The following is an 18626-nucleotide window of genomic DNA, read 5'->3' on the forward strand; positions in this document are numbered from 1 at the left end:
TTATCAATGACATCCAATGTCCATGGTTAGGAAACCGTAACCATCTATTGATCAACGAGCTAGTCAACTAGAGGCTTACTAGGGACATGGTGTTGTCTATGTATCCACACATGTATCTGAGTTTCCTATCAATACAATTCTAGCATGGATAATAAACGATTATCATGAACAAGGAAATATAATAATAATCAATTTATTATTGCCTCTAGGGCATATTTTCAACACTTGACGTATACTCCAAGTCTTGGTTGACATAGCTCGCGTGCTCATCCTTTGGTGGTAACCGACATATGTAAGCCTAGGTACCCTTGGTGTCTATATAAACCAGAGGGTTTAGTCCGTAGAGGCTAGAACCATCATCCTACTCATCTAGGGTTTAGTTCATACGATCTCATGGTAGATCAACTCTATAATCCTCATATACACACATTAATATAATCAAGCAGGACATAGAGTTTTACCTCTTCGAGAGGGCCCGAACCTGGGTAAATATTGTCCATGCGTACTTTGTTACCCATTGATCCAAGATCCACAGCTCGGAACCCCCTACCTGAGATTCACCGGTTTTGACACCGACAAGGGGAGGGGGTGCCGAGGATAGGCAGGTAAAGTGGTGGTGTGACATGAGGGATCAGTCTTTGTGTCGTGGAGATGCACCACCACATGCTTAATTGACACATACTATTCATGAATTCTTGTACATACAGACCAGGCTACTAGGCCTTTTTATTTGCGATAGGCTATTTGCCTATGTAGAAGGACAAACAAACCATGTAGGATCATGCCCTCCTAGGGTTGGGCCTTTGGCGGTCACCCTCCCGCCTAGGCCCAGAGCCAACCTTGCTTAAAAAGACTCGACTATAAATCCTTTTCATACCAACTCTTTCCCATAGCCCCAAACCCCAGCGACCACCCCAATCCTCGCGATCCCAGACTTCTTCTTCTTTTTCATCCCAGGCGAACACTTGAAGTCTTCGACGCCTCCACCTTCGGTAAGGATTCGCCTCCAGAGGATCTTCATCGCTCGGAGCTTCGCCCTCGGTTACCGTCCTCACCACCCTCAAAGTTTTTTTTTCCATCGGTGCCACCATAGTCGCCCCCCTGAGTTGGAGCAAGATGCGTAGGAGAAAGCGTCCTGTCGTTGATGCTCCTAGTGGATCGGGCCGCCGCCGTAGTGCATGGTAAAATTGCCGCGTTTTCATTCTAACTTGGATCTAGTGTTTTTTTTTCATGTTTGTTATGATGTTTATTTTCTTTCCTATGCATCGTCGTATGTTGTTTCTATTATATAGCGGCTGTGGGAGTCGCCGGAAAACCTTCTTGAAGCATAGTCTGAACCATCCGATTCCATGTCCATTCTTTTAGCATCAGCTCAACGAGCACCCACCCGTTGCTGAGAGCACGAGCCTTCGCAAAAATATGATCTAGCTGCTCGTTTTAGGGTAGATCCAGCAAGACGTAGGGTAAGACATGCCCCATCCTAAGATCTTTTTTTAGGTGTAACTAGGGATTTTATTGATCAACCAAAGCCGGAGGAATACAAATAATGTCTGGCGGGTTCCCTAGCCACAGATGGCGACCGGTAGGGAGAGACGAGGCTGCCTTTGCCAAGGCATGAGCCTCAAAGTTTGCCTCCCTACCTTCAAAACGAAACTTAACTCCTAAAAAGTCTGTAACTCTATCTTTAATCTCTTGAATTACAAAAGCATACGAGGAAGACGACGCCATCCCATGAATATCCGAAACAACCTGCATGCAATCCGAGACTATTATCACATGTGTCAGCATTAGATCTTGAGCCAAAGCAAGCGCCTTGTTGCACGCTTGAGCTTCCAAGCTTGGGGCGTCGACTAGTCCTTCGAAAACCACCGTTGAAGATCCAAGGTAGTCGCCTTCTTTGTCCCGACACACAGCAGCCGATGCACCAGTTCCTCCTTGGCGAGAGATGGTCCCATCTACATTGATCTTCATCGACTCTTCTCCCGGCGGGATCCACCTGCGCGGCCTATGAATCACCGGCTGTGAATGTCGCGTTGGTGCACGTTTGGTAGCGATATGCAGGTCCTCCAAGTACCTGTTCACAAAACACATTGTAGAAAGTGGGCTTTGGAATTCGTAGTCGTGAATTGCTTTCCTTCTAGCCCACCAAATCGCCCCACCCTAAGATCTAGGTCGAGCCAGCATACACCTACCAAAAAAAAGGAAACAGACCAAAAGGCCCAGCCCAACTCACCTCGGGCCCACTCTAGCAATCTGGTCTGATCTGTCACCGGCTGCTTGACCGTAATTTCTTTTCAATACTAATATTTAGGCACGTGGTGATGATAAAATACTCTGATGGATACGCCCCATCAACTCCGGTCTAGTAGAATTTATGTCGCTCCTTTTTTCGGTCCCCACAATAAATGCACCACAATTATTGCTCAATAAGGACATTATCACATACTACAAAACCTTTTGGTCCAATGGTGGGGGGCGGGGTAGGGGAGAGACTTGGCATTTACAGGCTCACAAGCCACTGCCGCTGTTGTTGCAGTGCCCGTGACGAGACGGCCGCGGCGCGGGCAGAGGGGGGAGGGGGTAACAACAAGAGCCACGGGGCAGGCGCCCCCTCTTTCTCCCGCCGGAGCTCCTCAAAACCCCGTTGCGGCCGCCGCCCGACGCGATCGCGCTAAACCCTAGCCTCCGCCGCCGCCGCCCGCCGCCGCGCCCGCCCCGCATTCCCCGCCCGTCCTCGCGCCCGCCCGCAGAGGTAACGCTTCCGCCCGCCCGCCTCCTCTTCCTCTGTTCCGCGCGCCGTCGCTCGGGGCCTCCCTCCCATCCGCGGACCCGCCCGTCGGCGCGCCTTCCGCGCGCTCCGGGGAGGGGAACGGCCCGGGAGCAGGGTTCCGTCCCTGGGCGGCGGGCCTCGACTGCGGGCGGATTTTGGGGTTTTTTTTTTTTGCCTCCGGACTGCGCGTGCGCGCGGGGCGCTTTCGATCTCGGATTTCTTCCTTCCGCGTCGCGCAGTTGATGTGGGCTTTCCAGTTGGGATTCTGGTTCCTGCTCCGTGGATTTGCGATCTGACTGAATTTCTGTTCTCTGACTGACTGATGCCAGGTTGCAGAGCGGTGGAATGGGGAACAGCCGGCCCGGAGGGGCGCCTCCGACAACCAGTGGGAACGTGGCGAGGAGCAACGCGGAGGCCGTGACGGAAGCTCCCCGCTTGCGGCCGCACGGAGGGCCAGGTGCGCCGGGTCCGGGGAGCCCAGGTCGGAGCACACCCCTTCCTGGTGGTCGGGAGAGGGGTTCCACGGGGGCAAATGTGATGACACCGTCTTGTGACAGGCAGCAGAACAGAGCGGTGGAGGAAGCGCCGCTCGGAGCGTCGAGCGCGGTTAAGAAGAGCAGTGTGCCCAATTCTCTGTCAAGGGGTTCAGACATAAACTCTGGCTCTAGGATGGATGCAGAGGAGCAAGTGATGGGTGGGCAAGCGAGCAACGGGGACGCTGGCTCTTCCTCGAAGAAGCGGAAAAAAAGAATGGATGCAAGAAGCTACATCAAGAGATTCAAGACTGGCGTAAGAGTGGGTGCCTCAGGTATATTACTTCCTCTCTTATGTTGGGCTCTTGCTCTACTTACTTAAAGGCTGAATGGTCACATCCTCTCAGACAAGTAGTTTTAAAGGGCTCTGCTGGCTTACCTACTCTGTTATCAAATCACATTGTAATCATGGGGTTGCCTAGTGGTTAGGACTAGCTGAAGGTTTATATATATGGGAATAACAAAATGTGTAGGCACACAAGTCAGGCATCATCATTTAGGCACACTAGTTGAGGTTCTAGGCTTCAAGGTGAGGTACATATCTAGGGCACCATCATTTAGGCACAATCATACAGAACCACTTTGTTTGGGCACCAAATCAACATGAGAATTTCCATATATGTGTTACTCTTGGGCATTTAGCCTGCATTCTGGTTTATGAGATTTGCCTATTAGTTGCACACTTGGTCATTTAGCCTGCATCAATTCATCCGAGTACTATCATATCTAATTTGTCTCTTAAATTTTCAGATATAGTTGTTGCTTCCCCTGACAGGATGGGCAAGGAGAATACTGCAAGTGGGCATGTGGCAGACAGCAACACTGCTATCCTGTGTGAAGGTAGCAGGTTGATTGAAAAAAGCAAGGGACATTCAAGCCATGCTGCCTTCAAAGTTTCTAACAGTCCTATTTCTGGTTTACATGAAACTTCAGACACAAGAGTTGACCAATGTTCTACACCATTGTCAGAGGTTTGCACTGTCTGCATTTCATTTTTGCCAGCGCTAATGCCACCTTTTTAATATGCAAAAATGGAAACTCTTTGAACATAACTGTGAGTTCTTGCGAGACTTCAATAGCATCTGGTGCATGATCTATCAATTTTGCAATACTTCTGTCTTTGCCTCCATCTATTAAATTTCATACTATACTTGTCTTTAGCCATCTGCTGGGCTAGGTATCTACTTAAGTGGCAGCCAAGCATGTTAAATGCTATTGCATGTATCGATTGTTCATGATAAAAGATGTGCATATGAACATTAATTGGGAAGATGCAATATGCAATACTATACTTTCCATGCTATAGAAGCAACTGTATAGAGACACTACAACAGCCAATCAGTAACAACAGTCAGGTGCCTTTTACTCCATAGGACACCATTTGAAGCAGTGACAATTACTAACCTCTTGTCGTCAATTGTTGTAGGTACAGCCACATAAACCTACCGACGTGCAAAATATAGCGGTTGAAAGCAGTCTTCCAGCAAAGGCTAGAGATCCACGCATTGGCCTTGCAAGGTGCTTTACTTTTCAGCCTTTATGACTTCTTTGATACTGGCAATTAGGCATGTATTTTGAATTGATGTTAATTCTGTGTTAACCATCCATTTTGCAGGCAAAGCTTTCCATCACCATCATCATTGCAGAGTGTACCAATACCTATTCCTCATGAAGAGGTAGCCCTCTCTAACTGTAGCTCAGGAGTACTTCAATTCTCTTGGCAACGGCTTTTCATGGCACATAAAAAATTTGTTTTCCCCAAAAAAGAAGTATGACGTGCTTTCTGATTTTTATGCATCAACGTGATCGGGTCCAACTTTTGATATTATGTTAGATTAAGAGCACAGTTGGAGATGGTGAACCTATTACTGTTCAAAAAGAAAATTCAGCTTCAGGACATCTCAAGGTGACCCAATCTGATGGAACAGATGGTAACTCCAACATATGTGCTGCTTGTGGTCGTGGAACCCCAGGAACTTTTAGGTAAGTTGATTCATTTTTTTTCCATCAGTATTTACTAGTACAGAAAACAGTAATGCAAATGAAGCCATTTCTCTAGGATACCATAAGAACATATTATTGCGGTTTGCGAATGAAAAATATTCTTCCCTCAATACATGAGCGTGTACATCCCTATATGTGCAAATATTGAAGATCTTGACTTTTCGTTACTTGACCTGTTTTATGAAACCAATTTCTAACTGAACTTGTAAATCTCCTGTTCTTTTATACTGCTTATCATGGAAAGAGAACACACTATTAAAACTTCTCATCTGATCTTTGTATATTATTAATCTTCTGTGTATACTTTTGGTCCATCATGCACAATATTCACTTTGTGATGATCTGATGTATATATTCAATTGGTAATAGGTCTTGTGGTGGAAAAGGTTGCAAAAGTAGGTACCATATGTCTTGTCTGGATCAATATTTGTCCCTTGGGAATTGGTTCTGTACCAGCTGTACAAAAAAGAGGTTGCAGTTTGGCTTACATTATATTGTTGATGGGATAGAGTCTGTGTGGGATGTCAAGGAGGCTGAGGGTAAGCAAAGAACAAAAAAATAATCTTGCATGAAACAAAATCAAAGTTTATCCTAGCAGTATTGCCTTCTATTTCCTAATTTAGTGCCTCTGTTTATTGGTTCTATGTTTGTAGGAATGCAAACTAGCAAGCAGTATTTTGTCAAGTATAAAAATCTGGCACATGTCCATAACCGTTGGATTCCAGAAGGTGATATTAAGGTCATGCCTGGAGGTCCTGATCTTCTTTCCTTGTTTAACAAGAGGAATCATACTGAAAAGGTGATTATTTTTGTGGTGAACTTTATTTCTTCGTGCCTATGAAGGATGACTCAGGCTTTGCAAAAGATCCATGCTTATGTTTTTCTTGTGAAATGATTCCCCAGACAATTTGGAAGGAGGAATGGACTAAGCCACATCGCCTGTTGAGGAAGAGGCTACTTGTGCCCCCCAAATTGGCTGATGATTTCTTCTGCGCTGATGATTTCTTTTGCTCAACTGGTGTCAATTATACATATTGTACTCTTGAATGGTTAGTGAAATGGAGGGGTCTTGGCTATGATCATGCAACATGGGAACTAGAGACTTCATCCTGTTTATGTACGCCGGAAGCTGACGAACTTAAAAAGAACTACGAGAACCGCCGTGAAGCTGCAAAACAATCATCTGTTCCCCAAAAAACAAAGGTGTGGTGGGAAAAACCAATTTTATTGCTATAGCTTGCCTGATATTACTTTTAATTCATGCATGACATATTGACATGACTCTGGTAGAAAATATAGCCTGGTCAGTTCGAAGATAAACTTCATAGAAATGTAACATCCGTTTTCTAGGCTGTCTATACCATTAAGATTTTTGCTGTTTTAGATGATCCATGATACTAGCCACCAAGACTAAGAAAACTGAAAACTGTGTTAACTGATCTGCCAATTCCATTTTTTTTTAATTCTTATAAAGATCTGAGTTGGTGTCAGTCCATTCACCCTCAGAGATTACCTCTAAGTTGCCGAGAAATGAATCCATGTAGTTATCATACATTCTATGCAATAGACAGATGTATCATGATCTTTTGATTAGTTGATTCAATTGATGTGTATTTTGAGTTTTTCTTTCTACAAACAACTCATGCAGAAAAAAAAGAACTTCTATAGGCATGATTATTTAACATCCATAGCAACCCATAAGTATTTAGCTAGCCCTTGAAAGTTATCTTTATTTTTCTGGCTTTATTGAACTATCACGACATTGACAATATCTTTATCGCTGTTCTCTTTGTCACAAGTTAGTTATGAGTGTGCTTGAAACTTTACATTTTCGTGGAACTTCTACTTAAGCTCTTCTGTATAATATTAGTTGTCTTTACAGATTAAGCAAAGCTCATTCCAGAAACTTGAGAGATTGCCAGATGGGTGCCATCCTGATTTTGACAATGATCACTTGTGTTCAATCAATCACCTTCGAGAGTACTGGCACAAATCTCATGGTGCTGTTCTTGTCGATGAGAAGGTAGGAACCATGCAAGTAGCTTAGCATCACTAGTCCATCTACTCTAGTTTTTCACCCACATTCTTGTTCATAGTAGTTATGGCCACGGCATTGTGAGATGTTCTATTGCTTTGTTTACAGGGATGCAACAATTTACAATTATAAGTACATCTCTCACAGTTGTACTTGGTTAATTTTGAACTCCTTTCTAAATAAAAAGGACTCGATGCTTAACTCATTTATTATGCAGGAGTATGTAATGAAGACCGTGTTATTCACAATGTCTGTATTACCTGACATCAGCCAACCTTTTCTAATTGTCACAACCCCTGGTTCTCTGTCCTTATGGGAGGTTCAGTTCAATAAGTTGGCACCATTTATCAATGTTGTTGTGTATGACGGGGGGAAAGATGAGCTGAAATTAATTCGAGATTTGGAATTCTATGAGAGTGGAAGCCGCAGTATGTTACAGGTTCTCTTATCCCATCCTGATGCTATCCTAGAGGTAAGTGCCAACTGCTAAGTATTTCCTTGCCTAGTCTTAGTGTGCAAATGCTGCTTACCAATTAAGAGCACATAGATACCTAGATCATATTGATGTCGTTGTTACTACACCCCTAGCCCATCTCTCAAGCTTATGTTTGTCATTTAATTGTGATCTCTCTGCCATGACACAGGATATTGAACCTATAGCACACATTGGTTGGGAAGCAGTCATAGTTGATTGTTATGAAAAGTCAGCTCTACAATATCTCGAACAACTGAAGGAAATTCCCACTGACTTCAGAATGTTGCTTGTGAGCTCCCAAATTAAGGTGCCTATCAATAGCTCTGGCCGGTCAGTTTTTTCTATACCACAAATAAGCCATGCTATATTGTTATTTTGCAGGATAATCTTCCCGAGCACGTGAAACTTCTAGCATTCCTTAATTCTGGAGAGCAAGAAAATGGCGATCGCGTTGATACTGCTGAGACCCTTATGATGCTGGAAGGAAACTTCAAAAGTCATATTGCATATGAGCGTCAAGCAGATTCTTTAAAAATATTGGAGCACTGGGTTCCTGCTTACATTTCACAACTGCAGCTGCAGATATATTGTTCCATACTGCTTTCAAACTCATCTGTCCTCCAGTCGCAGATGAAAAGTGATAAAGCTCTTTATGACATTATTATGTCTCTCTCAAAGGTGTGCTTTGCAAACAAATTTACGGCTTGTATGATAACAGTCTATATGCAATCTGCAATACACGTACTTTATTCCTTCTTCTGCAAAGTTATGGCTCTGTTACTGACTTTGATCTGTTCTTCATGTCGTTATGTTAGTGCTGTGATGACCCTTACCTTGTTGATGAATCCCTGCGACCTCCTGTCAACAATCATGATCACACTGATCCTATAGTTACGAGAGTGCAAGCATGTGGCAAGCTACTGCTTCTTCAAAAAATGCTTGAAGCAATAAGGAACAAGAGGCTAAGAGTTATTATTCTTTTTCAAGTGAGATACTCATGGCATTACCCTCTTTTACTTATGATCATGTGTGGCATAATTTATCGAATCTTAGATCTCTGTAGTTGTCGCATGTTATACGATTGATTTATCATCCTAGAATGTTTCACGTTATCTATTGGCTAATACTGATGGTAATCAGTTGATCAACCAATCATGGTTCTGAAAATTGTTATATGGTATTCGTTCAGTCATGCATCTACTATTAATTATTTCTCTCCAAGTAGTCCAGTTATGTGTCCTAACTGTTGATTGTATGGTAACATGTAGGGCACCTGTTCCTTTTTTATGCCATACAATCACTGTTTTTAAAACATTGCTGCCATACATTTTTTAGAAGCTGAACTTGTATAATTAATTTCTTAGCTTTGAATATCTTAGCTCATTAGCTATCTTGCTTGCACTTTGCCTCAGGTGCGATGTCATGACCGCCACATAAAATGCCAATATGCTATTTATTTCAGCAGATTTTTACACGAGTGAACACGTTGTTGCCATGATGTGCAAAAGTACTTTTCTTATAACAAGTAATTAACAATAGAAAGAAATAATACATGACAAATTCCTCCTAGTGACATGCAAGTGCCATTTCACTTATTGTTCCAAACATGTTACTTCAAGTACTCAACAATGTTGTCATTTCTTATTGACGTATTCCCTTGATGCTCCTCTATGAAATTTGTGTCTTCGAGAAGTCCTTCATTTTTTCTTAACTGAGCATGTTTTTTGGGATGTCCTGGCAGTCTGGTGTAGCAGGTGGAAGCTCAGTGGGTGATACATTGGAAACTGTTGTGCGTCACAAATTTGGCCCGGAGTCATATGAACGTGTTGAATTTCGTGGATCATTCTCAAAGAAAGCAGTGGCACTTAATAAGTTCAATGACAAGACTAAGGGGAGATTTGTTTTTCTGATTGAAACAAGTGCATGCCTCCCAAGTATTGAGCTGTCGTCTGTCGATGCCATTATTATATATAATAGTGACTGGAACCCACTAAATGATCAAAATGCTCTTGAAAAAATCAAAATAGAGGCACAACTTAGGCATCCAAGTATTTTTCGCTTATACACTCCTTTCACAATGGAGGAGAAGTGGCTTGTGCTTGCAAAACAGGGGATGCTAATTGATAAGGATATAACACACAGCATAAGCCATTCCTTGATTAGTTGGGGTGCATCATGTCTCTTCTCTAGACTTGATGAGCTTAAGCATGACAACTGTGCAAGTAAAAGCTCTGAAAGAGACAACTTTATGAATAAAGTAATTTCAGAGTTCTTGGGAAAATTAGCCACAAATATTGTAGGCAGCACCAAAATTGCCTGCACATCCATATCGGAAGCCAATATGAGCGGGAAATTTTACTCAAGAAACATTACTCTAATTGGTGAAAAAGAGGAAATGCGTGCATTGGATGGAGATCCATCTAATTTCTGGTCAAATTTACTGGATGGAAAATCCCCTGGTTGGAGCTATATATCTGAGCCACCACAATCAAGCCATATGATCGTACAGAACTTGGAAGAACGAGCCAAGGATCCTGCTGAAGAAGCCAATCAAAGCAGAAGGAAGCGTAGAAAGGTTGGCGAAATCACAGGTCCATCTTCAAAAAGTTCACCTGACAACAATCATGATGATATGTTGCCTGAAAACTGTTCTACATCGAGTCCTGCTCTTCAACCGCTTGATGACACACAACAAAAATTAGGTATCATGATCATCATCACAGAATACATTCAGCTGCAGATTTGCATATTACATTGTTCTGATGCAATTTTTGTTCTGAAGGGGTTGAAAAGCGAATGAGCACACCCAAGAATCTTCACATCCAACTTAAGAAAGAGCTATCAAAATTAATTACGGCCCTACAATTGCCGGTATGAATTTTCTTAGTTCTCTCTCTCTCTCTCTCTCATCATGGCATGCTATTGGCAGGATGCAAAGAAGTCACATTTTTATGCTTAGAACTTAGAACATGTTCTGCTAATGTACAGAAGGTTACAGAAAGCGTACAAACTGGTTATTATCTGCATCCAAAAACAAGGAAACGATAATCCTAAATTGAATCTTTCCTTGCACCTGAATGAAACTCACATAAAAAATGGCTAAACTAACTGCCAGCGAGTGCCACAACTACATCTAGTGGGGCTTTTGTCATAAACGGTAGTAAGACCAACCCTTACTCCCTTGTTTTGATGGTTGGTCTCTACTGTTTTCTGTCTCTTGGCTAGTTTGTCATGGCGAAATTTTCAAAGTGCAGTTATTCATGGGCACATTGCGTATATGGTAATCAGATATAATATGTCAGCTAGGATATAAGTCGACACTAGCCCTCAAGTTTCATGTAGGTCACACTCACAACTCAAGAGCCGATATTTAAAGCTTGTCTGACTCACCTTGACAAGCTGAAAGTTATACTGTAGAAGAGTTTTATGTATTAACACACCAATTCTGGTACATTCTCAAGAGCTTTCATATATGCCTGTCTTGAGGACTGTGATTAGGGAAAAAAGTAATAAAGTAGAAAAGAGCTGCTAAATATGTCTGACTGTCTGCAGTTCAGATATGCTCTGTTGCACTTTCTGTAATTTAATCTGTTATGCCTAATGATTATACATTCTTGACAGTTGACACCCATGTGAAACAAAGATTTAGTACTGGAATATGGAAAATATTCTTGCTAATGGTTCTTTTGATTTTTGTTATGTGCCTTTCTCATTTGTTCATTCTTTTGCTTTGCTCTTGCACTGATTCTTCATGCTTACCTGGCTAATGAGCATCTTGTGTAAATTGGAAATGCAGGATGATGTAAGAGCTATGGCTGAACAGTTGTTTGAGTATTTTTTGAAGAATCATCTTGTTGTTACAGAGCCAGTGGGCATACTGCACGCAATCATCATATCCTTGGTAAGAACGACACCCGCAAAGTCATTGCATTTTCATTTTTCATATTTATGTTTATCAAATATGCTAACGTGCCCTGTAGCTGGCCTCCTAGGAGGATTGTACCAAACTACTTCTTTTCAATACAATGAAATGCAAAGCTTTTGCGTTTTCTCAAAAAAACTAAAAAAAAAAGCTAACGTTCTGTAATCTTTTTCTCCAGTGTTGGCATGCTGCTTCTGTTCTTAAGTATAAGATAAATTGTGGAGAGTCGATTGCCCTTGCTGGAAAAAGCTTGAACTGTGAGTGCAATGAAGAGCTTGCATCATTCATCTATGGAAGATTAAGGTTCCCAGAGGAAAAAAATCCAAATAGAGCAATTGAAATTAGCATCAATGGTCAACCAGTGTCAGTAGAGGACACCCAAATCTCATGGGAGGAGACCTCTACCAACTTGAGAAACAACCACATGCTCCAAAGTAAGGAAATGGATCATGGTAATTTGACGAGTACTGGACCACAAGAGGTTTCATCTAGTGCTGAGCATATGATCCCAGAGGTGCAGGAACCTATCCAGGACACTCATGGAGAATGTCATGTGTCAAATGATGAGCTTCCTAACATGATTGTGGAGAAAAGAACAGAGTTAGTTGACAACAATCATGACAATTTCACAAATGGTGCACCACAAGTGGTCTCATCTGGTGCTGATCACATGATCTCAGAGGAGCAGGAACCTGTTCAAGAAACTCACAGAGAATGTCATTTGTCAAAGGATAACCTTCCTAACATGATCGTGGAGAAAAGAATGGAGTTAATTGACAATGTTTTCTCCTTGAGAGAAAAGAATATCCTTTGTAAACAACAGCTTGAGATCTCAGGTTTAGACACATACACACAGAACAACGTTATCAGACTGAAAGAAGTGTGCATTTTAGTTCTGAAGCATATTCGTAGAAGTCACATTGATGAAGTGACCAGGAGTGACAAAATACAGCTAACTGTTCAGTGGTTCACTATGCTTATGTGTGCATTTTTGGACCACATGAGGCTCCAGCATAACAAACTCGAGGCAGTGCAGTCTGATAGGTGGCTCGTAGAGCGACATCTGAAGAAGAATCTCCAGCAGGTAGCAAATTCAGGCCAATTAGATCAAGACTTTGATCGGCATATTGCTCTACCAGATTCAAACTTTGTTATGGAAGAATTCATCCATTTTAAGGAGCAGAGTGGTGAGTATCATATTGTTGAAAGTTCTGTGCCAGATAACCAGCAGCCATTAGATGATGGATTGTTAATGGAAATTGCATTAGTACGAAATGAAGTTCTGTCAGGGGCCATATCTACACAGGCAATGGAAAATGAGCCAGTTGCAACTTCCGTGAACTCAGGTGAAGGACCAGCATCAGAAGCTGTTGATTTTCCAGGAAACTGCATCCTTAGTTCTGATGGCATGGGTGTACAAAGAGCTGGTTGTTCATCAAGTACTATTCCTGCAAATGATGATTCAGTTGGTCAGGTATAATTTTCACTTTCCAGAATGCATTTATTCTGAAGGACTGGAGTAACACCAGAGAACTAGCCATGGACAGGGGTGCGTGGAAGCTTGCTATCCATGTGCCAGAACCATGAGTTGATTGCGAGATCTTATGGGTTTCACCTCTAGTCCAGCCCAACCTGTTTGGGACTAAAGGCTTTGTAGTTTTTGTTTTTGTTTTTGTTTTTGTTGTTGAGGATTGTGTGCTGATACAACTTGCTTGTGCTTTAATCCTGACTTCTTGCAAGAGTTAACCTCAAGCCAGTGGCGGTGCTAGAGCCATAAATTTTCTGAATTATGATGTTTTGATGCAATATCAAGAACGAAATTAGAGTGATTACACAAACCTGTGGGGTCAACTGACTCTCCATAGGCTGCACATAGAACTGCAACTGCCTGGAGCTATATCTTGCAGCTAGTCAAATGATGTCACATATACTCCCTCTGTTCCTAAATATTAGTCTTTCTAGAGATTTCAATAGGTGACTACATACGGAGCAAAATGAGTGAACCTACACTCTAAAATATGTCTACATACATCTGTATGTTGTAGTCCATTTGTAATGTCTAAAAAGACTTATATTTCAGAATGGAGGGAGTAGAAGATTAGCAGATAACCAGAAATAAGCTACTTTGCTACAGTTCCCCCATCCTAATTGTGAGTGAGACGAGTTGGTCTATTAGTTTGCAGTTGTGTTCCTTGTGAATGGAACACAACAGGTAGTTCTACGAGGCCGCATGCTTGAAGGTTTGTGGCATGGTGGTGTCTTGGTGGAGATAGATAGGTAAGTGCAGCTGAAAAGCAAAGTGGCAGACAGGAAAACTAGGGCAGCTGGGAGGGTAGGCACAAGAATGGGAAATCTATACATAACGAGAGAATTCCTTATTTAACACCGTGTCTAAATTTTATGCCATATTTGACATCGACAAATACTTTCTTCCCTATTTAACAGCGAGTCTAAATTTTATGCCTTTTATAACACTTCTGTTCATTTTAAGCCTAAATGATACATGAAAAGACCCTTTTGCCCTCATGTGGCATGTTTGTGTGCGTGTGTGTACTATTGCGTGTGTGCGTGTGTGTACTATTGCGTGTGTGCGTGCGTGTACTATTGCGTGTGTGCGTGCGCGTACGTGTGTGCTACTGCCGCGGATGTGCGTGTGTGCTGCCGCGTGTGGGTTTGCTATTGCGTGTGTATGTGTGTGTGTGTGCGCCCGGCATGCTGTTGCGTGCCTGTGTGCTGCGTGTTAGGATTAATCTTGTCATATGTTATACTGTGCAAGTGTGGATCATGGGTGTGTTGCATGTCACGTTGAGCACTAGAGATAAGGTGAGTTAGTTAGTCTGTTAGTGCTTGACCACATTTGTACGCATTGCATGCAGGCCAGATTATGTGGCCATTATGGGGAAAAAAAGTTATGGGATGCTGCGTAAGTGCTAGACTTGGGCATGCATGTAGATAGGGATTAGTTAGTTGCCAGGTTATGGGTTAGTGGGCGAGAGTGCCAGAGTCCAACCCTTGTATATATGTTGCATATTGACACATAGTGGGCGAGAGTGCTGGATCGTTTCTCGTGTGAACCAAGGAGCTGACCTCTTGGCAAAGCCATTGTTCCTCTTCCTTGGTGCTAGTGTGTGTGTGGGTGTGTTCCCTAGTCATATGTGTTGAGAGAGAAAGCAAAAGAAAGAGTTGTATGAGGCAACGGAGGAAGAAGCAGAGGTGCTGCAAGAGGCAGCGCCAACACTGCGTGCGTCCGTGCTGCTGTTGCGTGTGTGTGTTGCTGCCTGTGTGCTGCTGTGTGTGTGCGTGTGCGTGTGTATGTGCTGCTACGTGTGTGCTACTGCCCTCGCACTGATGCTGCGTGTGTGTGCTACTGCCCTGCACACACACATATCACATGAGGGGCAAAAGGGTCTTTTCAAGTGCTATTTAGGCTCAAAATGGACGGAAGTGTCATAAAAGGCATAAAATTTAAACTCGTTGTTAGATAGGGAAGAAAAAGTTTTTCAGTGTCAAATAAGGAAACGAAATTTAAGATAGTGTTAAATAAGGAATTGGAAAGTAACCTCCCCATCCTCTTAAGACAGGGGTGTGCCTAACAAACACTGTTTTTGAGTCACGCGACGCGACTAATCGCAAGTAGTCATCGACTAGTCAATGAGTCGCACTGCCACGGTTGACTCAAACCACTCGACTAGTCGAGACTAGTCACGACTCGTCGACCGGCCAGGCTTGACTCGTCATGAGTCGCTACCCCAGAACGACTCGTCGACTCTTCGACTCGAAAACCTTACTAACAAACATGGCTAGATATAAGATGGAAAATAAACTAAATGGTAAGTTAATAACACCTCAAAATCCTGCTTCGCCACCATAAGTTTCTGCCTCTTGCACCATGCCATAGTCCCCACCTTGGTGATAGTGTGTCATGTGTGTGGAATGATGGCATGTATAGACCCAAAAAGAAATGAATATGCGCCACAATGTATTTGGGTTGTCCAGATTGTGTATGCAGTCAATCATCATTTTTCCAGCCTGGATTGCCTATTGTGCCGTAGGCATCGAGAGTTACATATGTTGTTGATTATATTCGTTTGAGCATTTATGTCATGAGTTGGTCGCGAGATCTGATGGGTTTCACCTCTAGCCTACCCCAACTTGTTTGGGACTAAAGGCTTCGTTGTTGTTGTTGTTGAGCATTTATGTCGTTCGCTTGTTGAAAAGCACTTTCAAAGTTACGCCAGTTGACACAAATAATATTTATTTTGCACATTCCAAAACTTGGCACATAGTGGTCATTCCAGTCATTCCAGTGTGTACTGCTTTGCTTTTCGTGATTCTGCGTATCATCATACTTGATTATGTGTTCATTGTCATTGCATATAGTTTAGTGATGGTAGACAACTGATCACAAACACCTTTAATTTTACATCAGGAATCTTCAATTGGTGACTGTAGAAATACTGGACATGTTGAGGCAGAAAATGTTGCTAATCCAGGTATGTTGCTGGAAGGAGCAGATTCTCTTGTTAGGGGATTTAATGCAAACACCGATGACACTGTTGATACAGATCAAGTCCACTTGGAGTCACCAGTTAGTCCAGCTACCTTACCAGTGTCTACTGAATTTGAAACTCAGACTTGCCAATCAAGTATGCATGTGGAACAAAGTGTAAGTGTACCCACCCAACAAAGTTTAGCAACTTGCCAACCAAGTATCTATCAAGTATGTCTCCTGAACAAATCTTGTGATTTGCAGCCTGAAGCGCAACAGTCAACCTCAATGAAAGATCAACCTGCAGAAAAACGAGCATGTATTGTGGGTCCTGAGGCAGCAATGCAGGATCAGTCAGCAGAGGCTGAGCGAGCAGGTACCTTGGGTGCCATATCAGCTCAGGTTTTGCCGCTTGAAATGCAATCATCATCAACCTCAATGCGGGGCGTTCCCTTTGTGTCTGGTCTGCAGAGTCCGTCTGTCCATCAAAGTGTAGTACCTTCATTGGATCCACATGCAGGAGTAGAGTTATCTGGCACTGTGACACCTCATGCTATACAACCACCAGCCTCAATGCCTGTGGAACAGAGTACCAGTCTGCCTGCCCAACAAAGCTTAGCAACATTGCGTCATCCACCAGCAGAAGCAGAACCAGCAGGTATTCTGGCCACAGAGGTAGCTTGCGATTTGCAGCCTGAAGCCCGACTGTCAACCTCAATGCAGGATCAACCTGCAGAAGAAGGAGCATGTATCTTGGGCGCCACTGCTGCTCGAGGTTCGCAGCCTGAAGTGCAACCATCAACCTCATTGGATTCACATGGCAGAGGAGAATCAACAGATACGTTGGGTGTGGTGACAGCTCCTGATATGCAATCAGAAATACAACCATCAGCCTTGATGCAGGATCAACCTGTGGCAGCAGAAGGAGCATGTGTTCTAGGCACGACAGTAGCCCAGGATTTGCAGCCTGAACTGCAAACAGCAACCACAGTTCAGCATGACCCACTTGAAAGAACACGCTCTGAAGAAAGGAGACAAGCTGGTTTTGAACCAAACACAGCAGCCAGTCCTGAGCATGATCTGCAGTCTGAAATACAGCCATCAGCCTTAATGCGTGATCGACCTGCAGGAGCAGAAGGAGCAGGTATGGTAGGCAGTACGGCAGCCCAGGATTTGCAGCCTGAACAGCAATTATCAACCACAGTTCAGCATATCCCTACCGGTCCTGAGCAGCCTACCCAACTCCCTCCAGTCACGCCATTGGTGTTTAATAATCCAATCATTAGTGATGAACCGCTGAGAAATGAGTTGGAAAAAATAATTCATTGGAGCACTTTGCTTGATAAAGGCCATGACGATAAGGTTTTTTTTTTGTTTTGTTTGTCTATTATCTGTTTTACTGTAAATTGCATGTGCTAGTCGTGAGTTTTTTTCATGTCTTCCTTGGCTGCACATCTATTTGTCAACAGAGATCACAACTTCAGGCAGAGCGCAACCAAGAATTAGAGAAGATAAACAGGAAGTATGACTCGTTAATTCAACAAGAAGATTCCGCTCATCGTCTGAAGCGGACTCAGTTGAATGGTATCTACCAGAAAGTTTACGTGAGCAAATCACTAGCTGAGAATTTCCGACGCCAGTTCACACCATCAGTTGCATCTCATGGTATCGGCCTAACTGTTGCTAGAGTATCTTGTTTGTTTTCCAAAACAATGATCTGGTCATAGCTAGTCTTTCAGCATTTAGCTCTGCTCGCTGTGATATGTCTGTTTAATACACATCTTTCGAAACGCTTCTTTTTCTTTTGATCAACATATAAGATGGAGCAGTGTTAAAAAAAAGAAGCAAAAGTGTTAAAAAAAACATATAAGATGGAGCATGGTGTCCTTGCATGATTCATTTACCAGCACCTTGTGTATATTTGGCTGTTTCTGTACGGTGAAACCTTTACATGTGTGATCTGTGAGGAGTGTCATTTTCTTGTTGTTTGTCACTTCCTTTTCAAGGAATCCCACGCTAGATGGTTGCATTACATTGATTTGAAAAGCCAAAGCACAATTTAAATCCATGATCTGTTGCTTACTCAGATGCTCCTTAATCGTTTGATCGTGCGAGTAATGGTTAGTTTTCTCCTTGTGCGTTTCAGGGAGATTGATGAACCCTGTAATGGAGCAGCTACCCGAGTCTTCTTCAGCGGCTCGGATCGCAGCATCGCCGTCGGTTATCCCATCACCATCCCCCGGAGTGGCAGCGCACAGTTCAGCAGAACCCTCCGTCCGCCCTCCGCCGGTGGCTCTACCATCCTCATCACGGACCGTCCAGTCACAGTCAGCCATGCCTGGCAATCTCTCTGGAGCAATATCATCGTCAGCCATGCCTGGCAATCTCTCTGGAGCAA

The 18626-nt window shown here is 43.1% G+C and overlaps 1 protein-coding gene across 2 annotated transcripts; it reads left to right on the forward strand.

Annotated features, from left to right (window-relative positions):
• Positions 1 to 2642: 2642 nt before the first annotated feature.
• LOC123131696 (uncharacterized) lies at positions 2643 to 18626 on the forward strand (the record flags this gene model as incomplete). 2 transcript variants are annotated; one of them, XM_044551374.1, is given in 23 exon segments in its annotated part: positions 2643 to 2752; positions 3100 to 3578; positions 4054 to 4274; positions 4730 to 4821; positions 4919 to 4979; positions 5138 to 5286; positions 5677 to 5846; positions 5961 to 6106; positions 6211 to 6510; positions 7178 to 7330; positions 7560 to 7814; positions 7987 to 8124; positions 8199 to 8495; positions 8633 to 8803; positions 9559 to 10519; positions 10600 to 10688; positions 11614 to 11718; positions 11918 to 13213; positions 16169 to 16232; positions 16305 to 16405; positions 16493 to 17590; positions 17698 to 17893; positions 18375 to 18626. In XM_044551374.1, coding segments are annotated over 22 exon segments (6778 nt in total), but the record flags the coding sequence as incomplete, so codon positions are not given.

This window comes from Triticum aestivum, chromosome 6A (assembly GCF_018294505.1).
Source record: "Triticum aestivum cultivar Chinese Spring chromosome 6A, IWGSC CS RefSeq v2.1, whole genome shotgun sequence".
Taxonomy (NCBI): Eukaryota; Viridiplantae; Streptophyta; class Magnoliopsida; order Poales; family Poaceae; genus Triticum; species Triticum aestivum.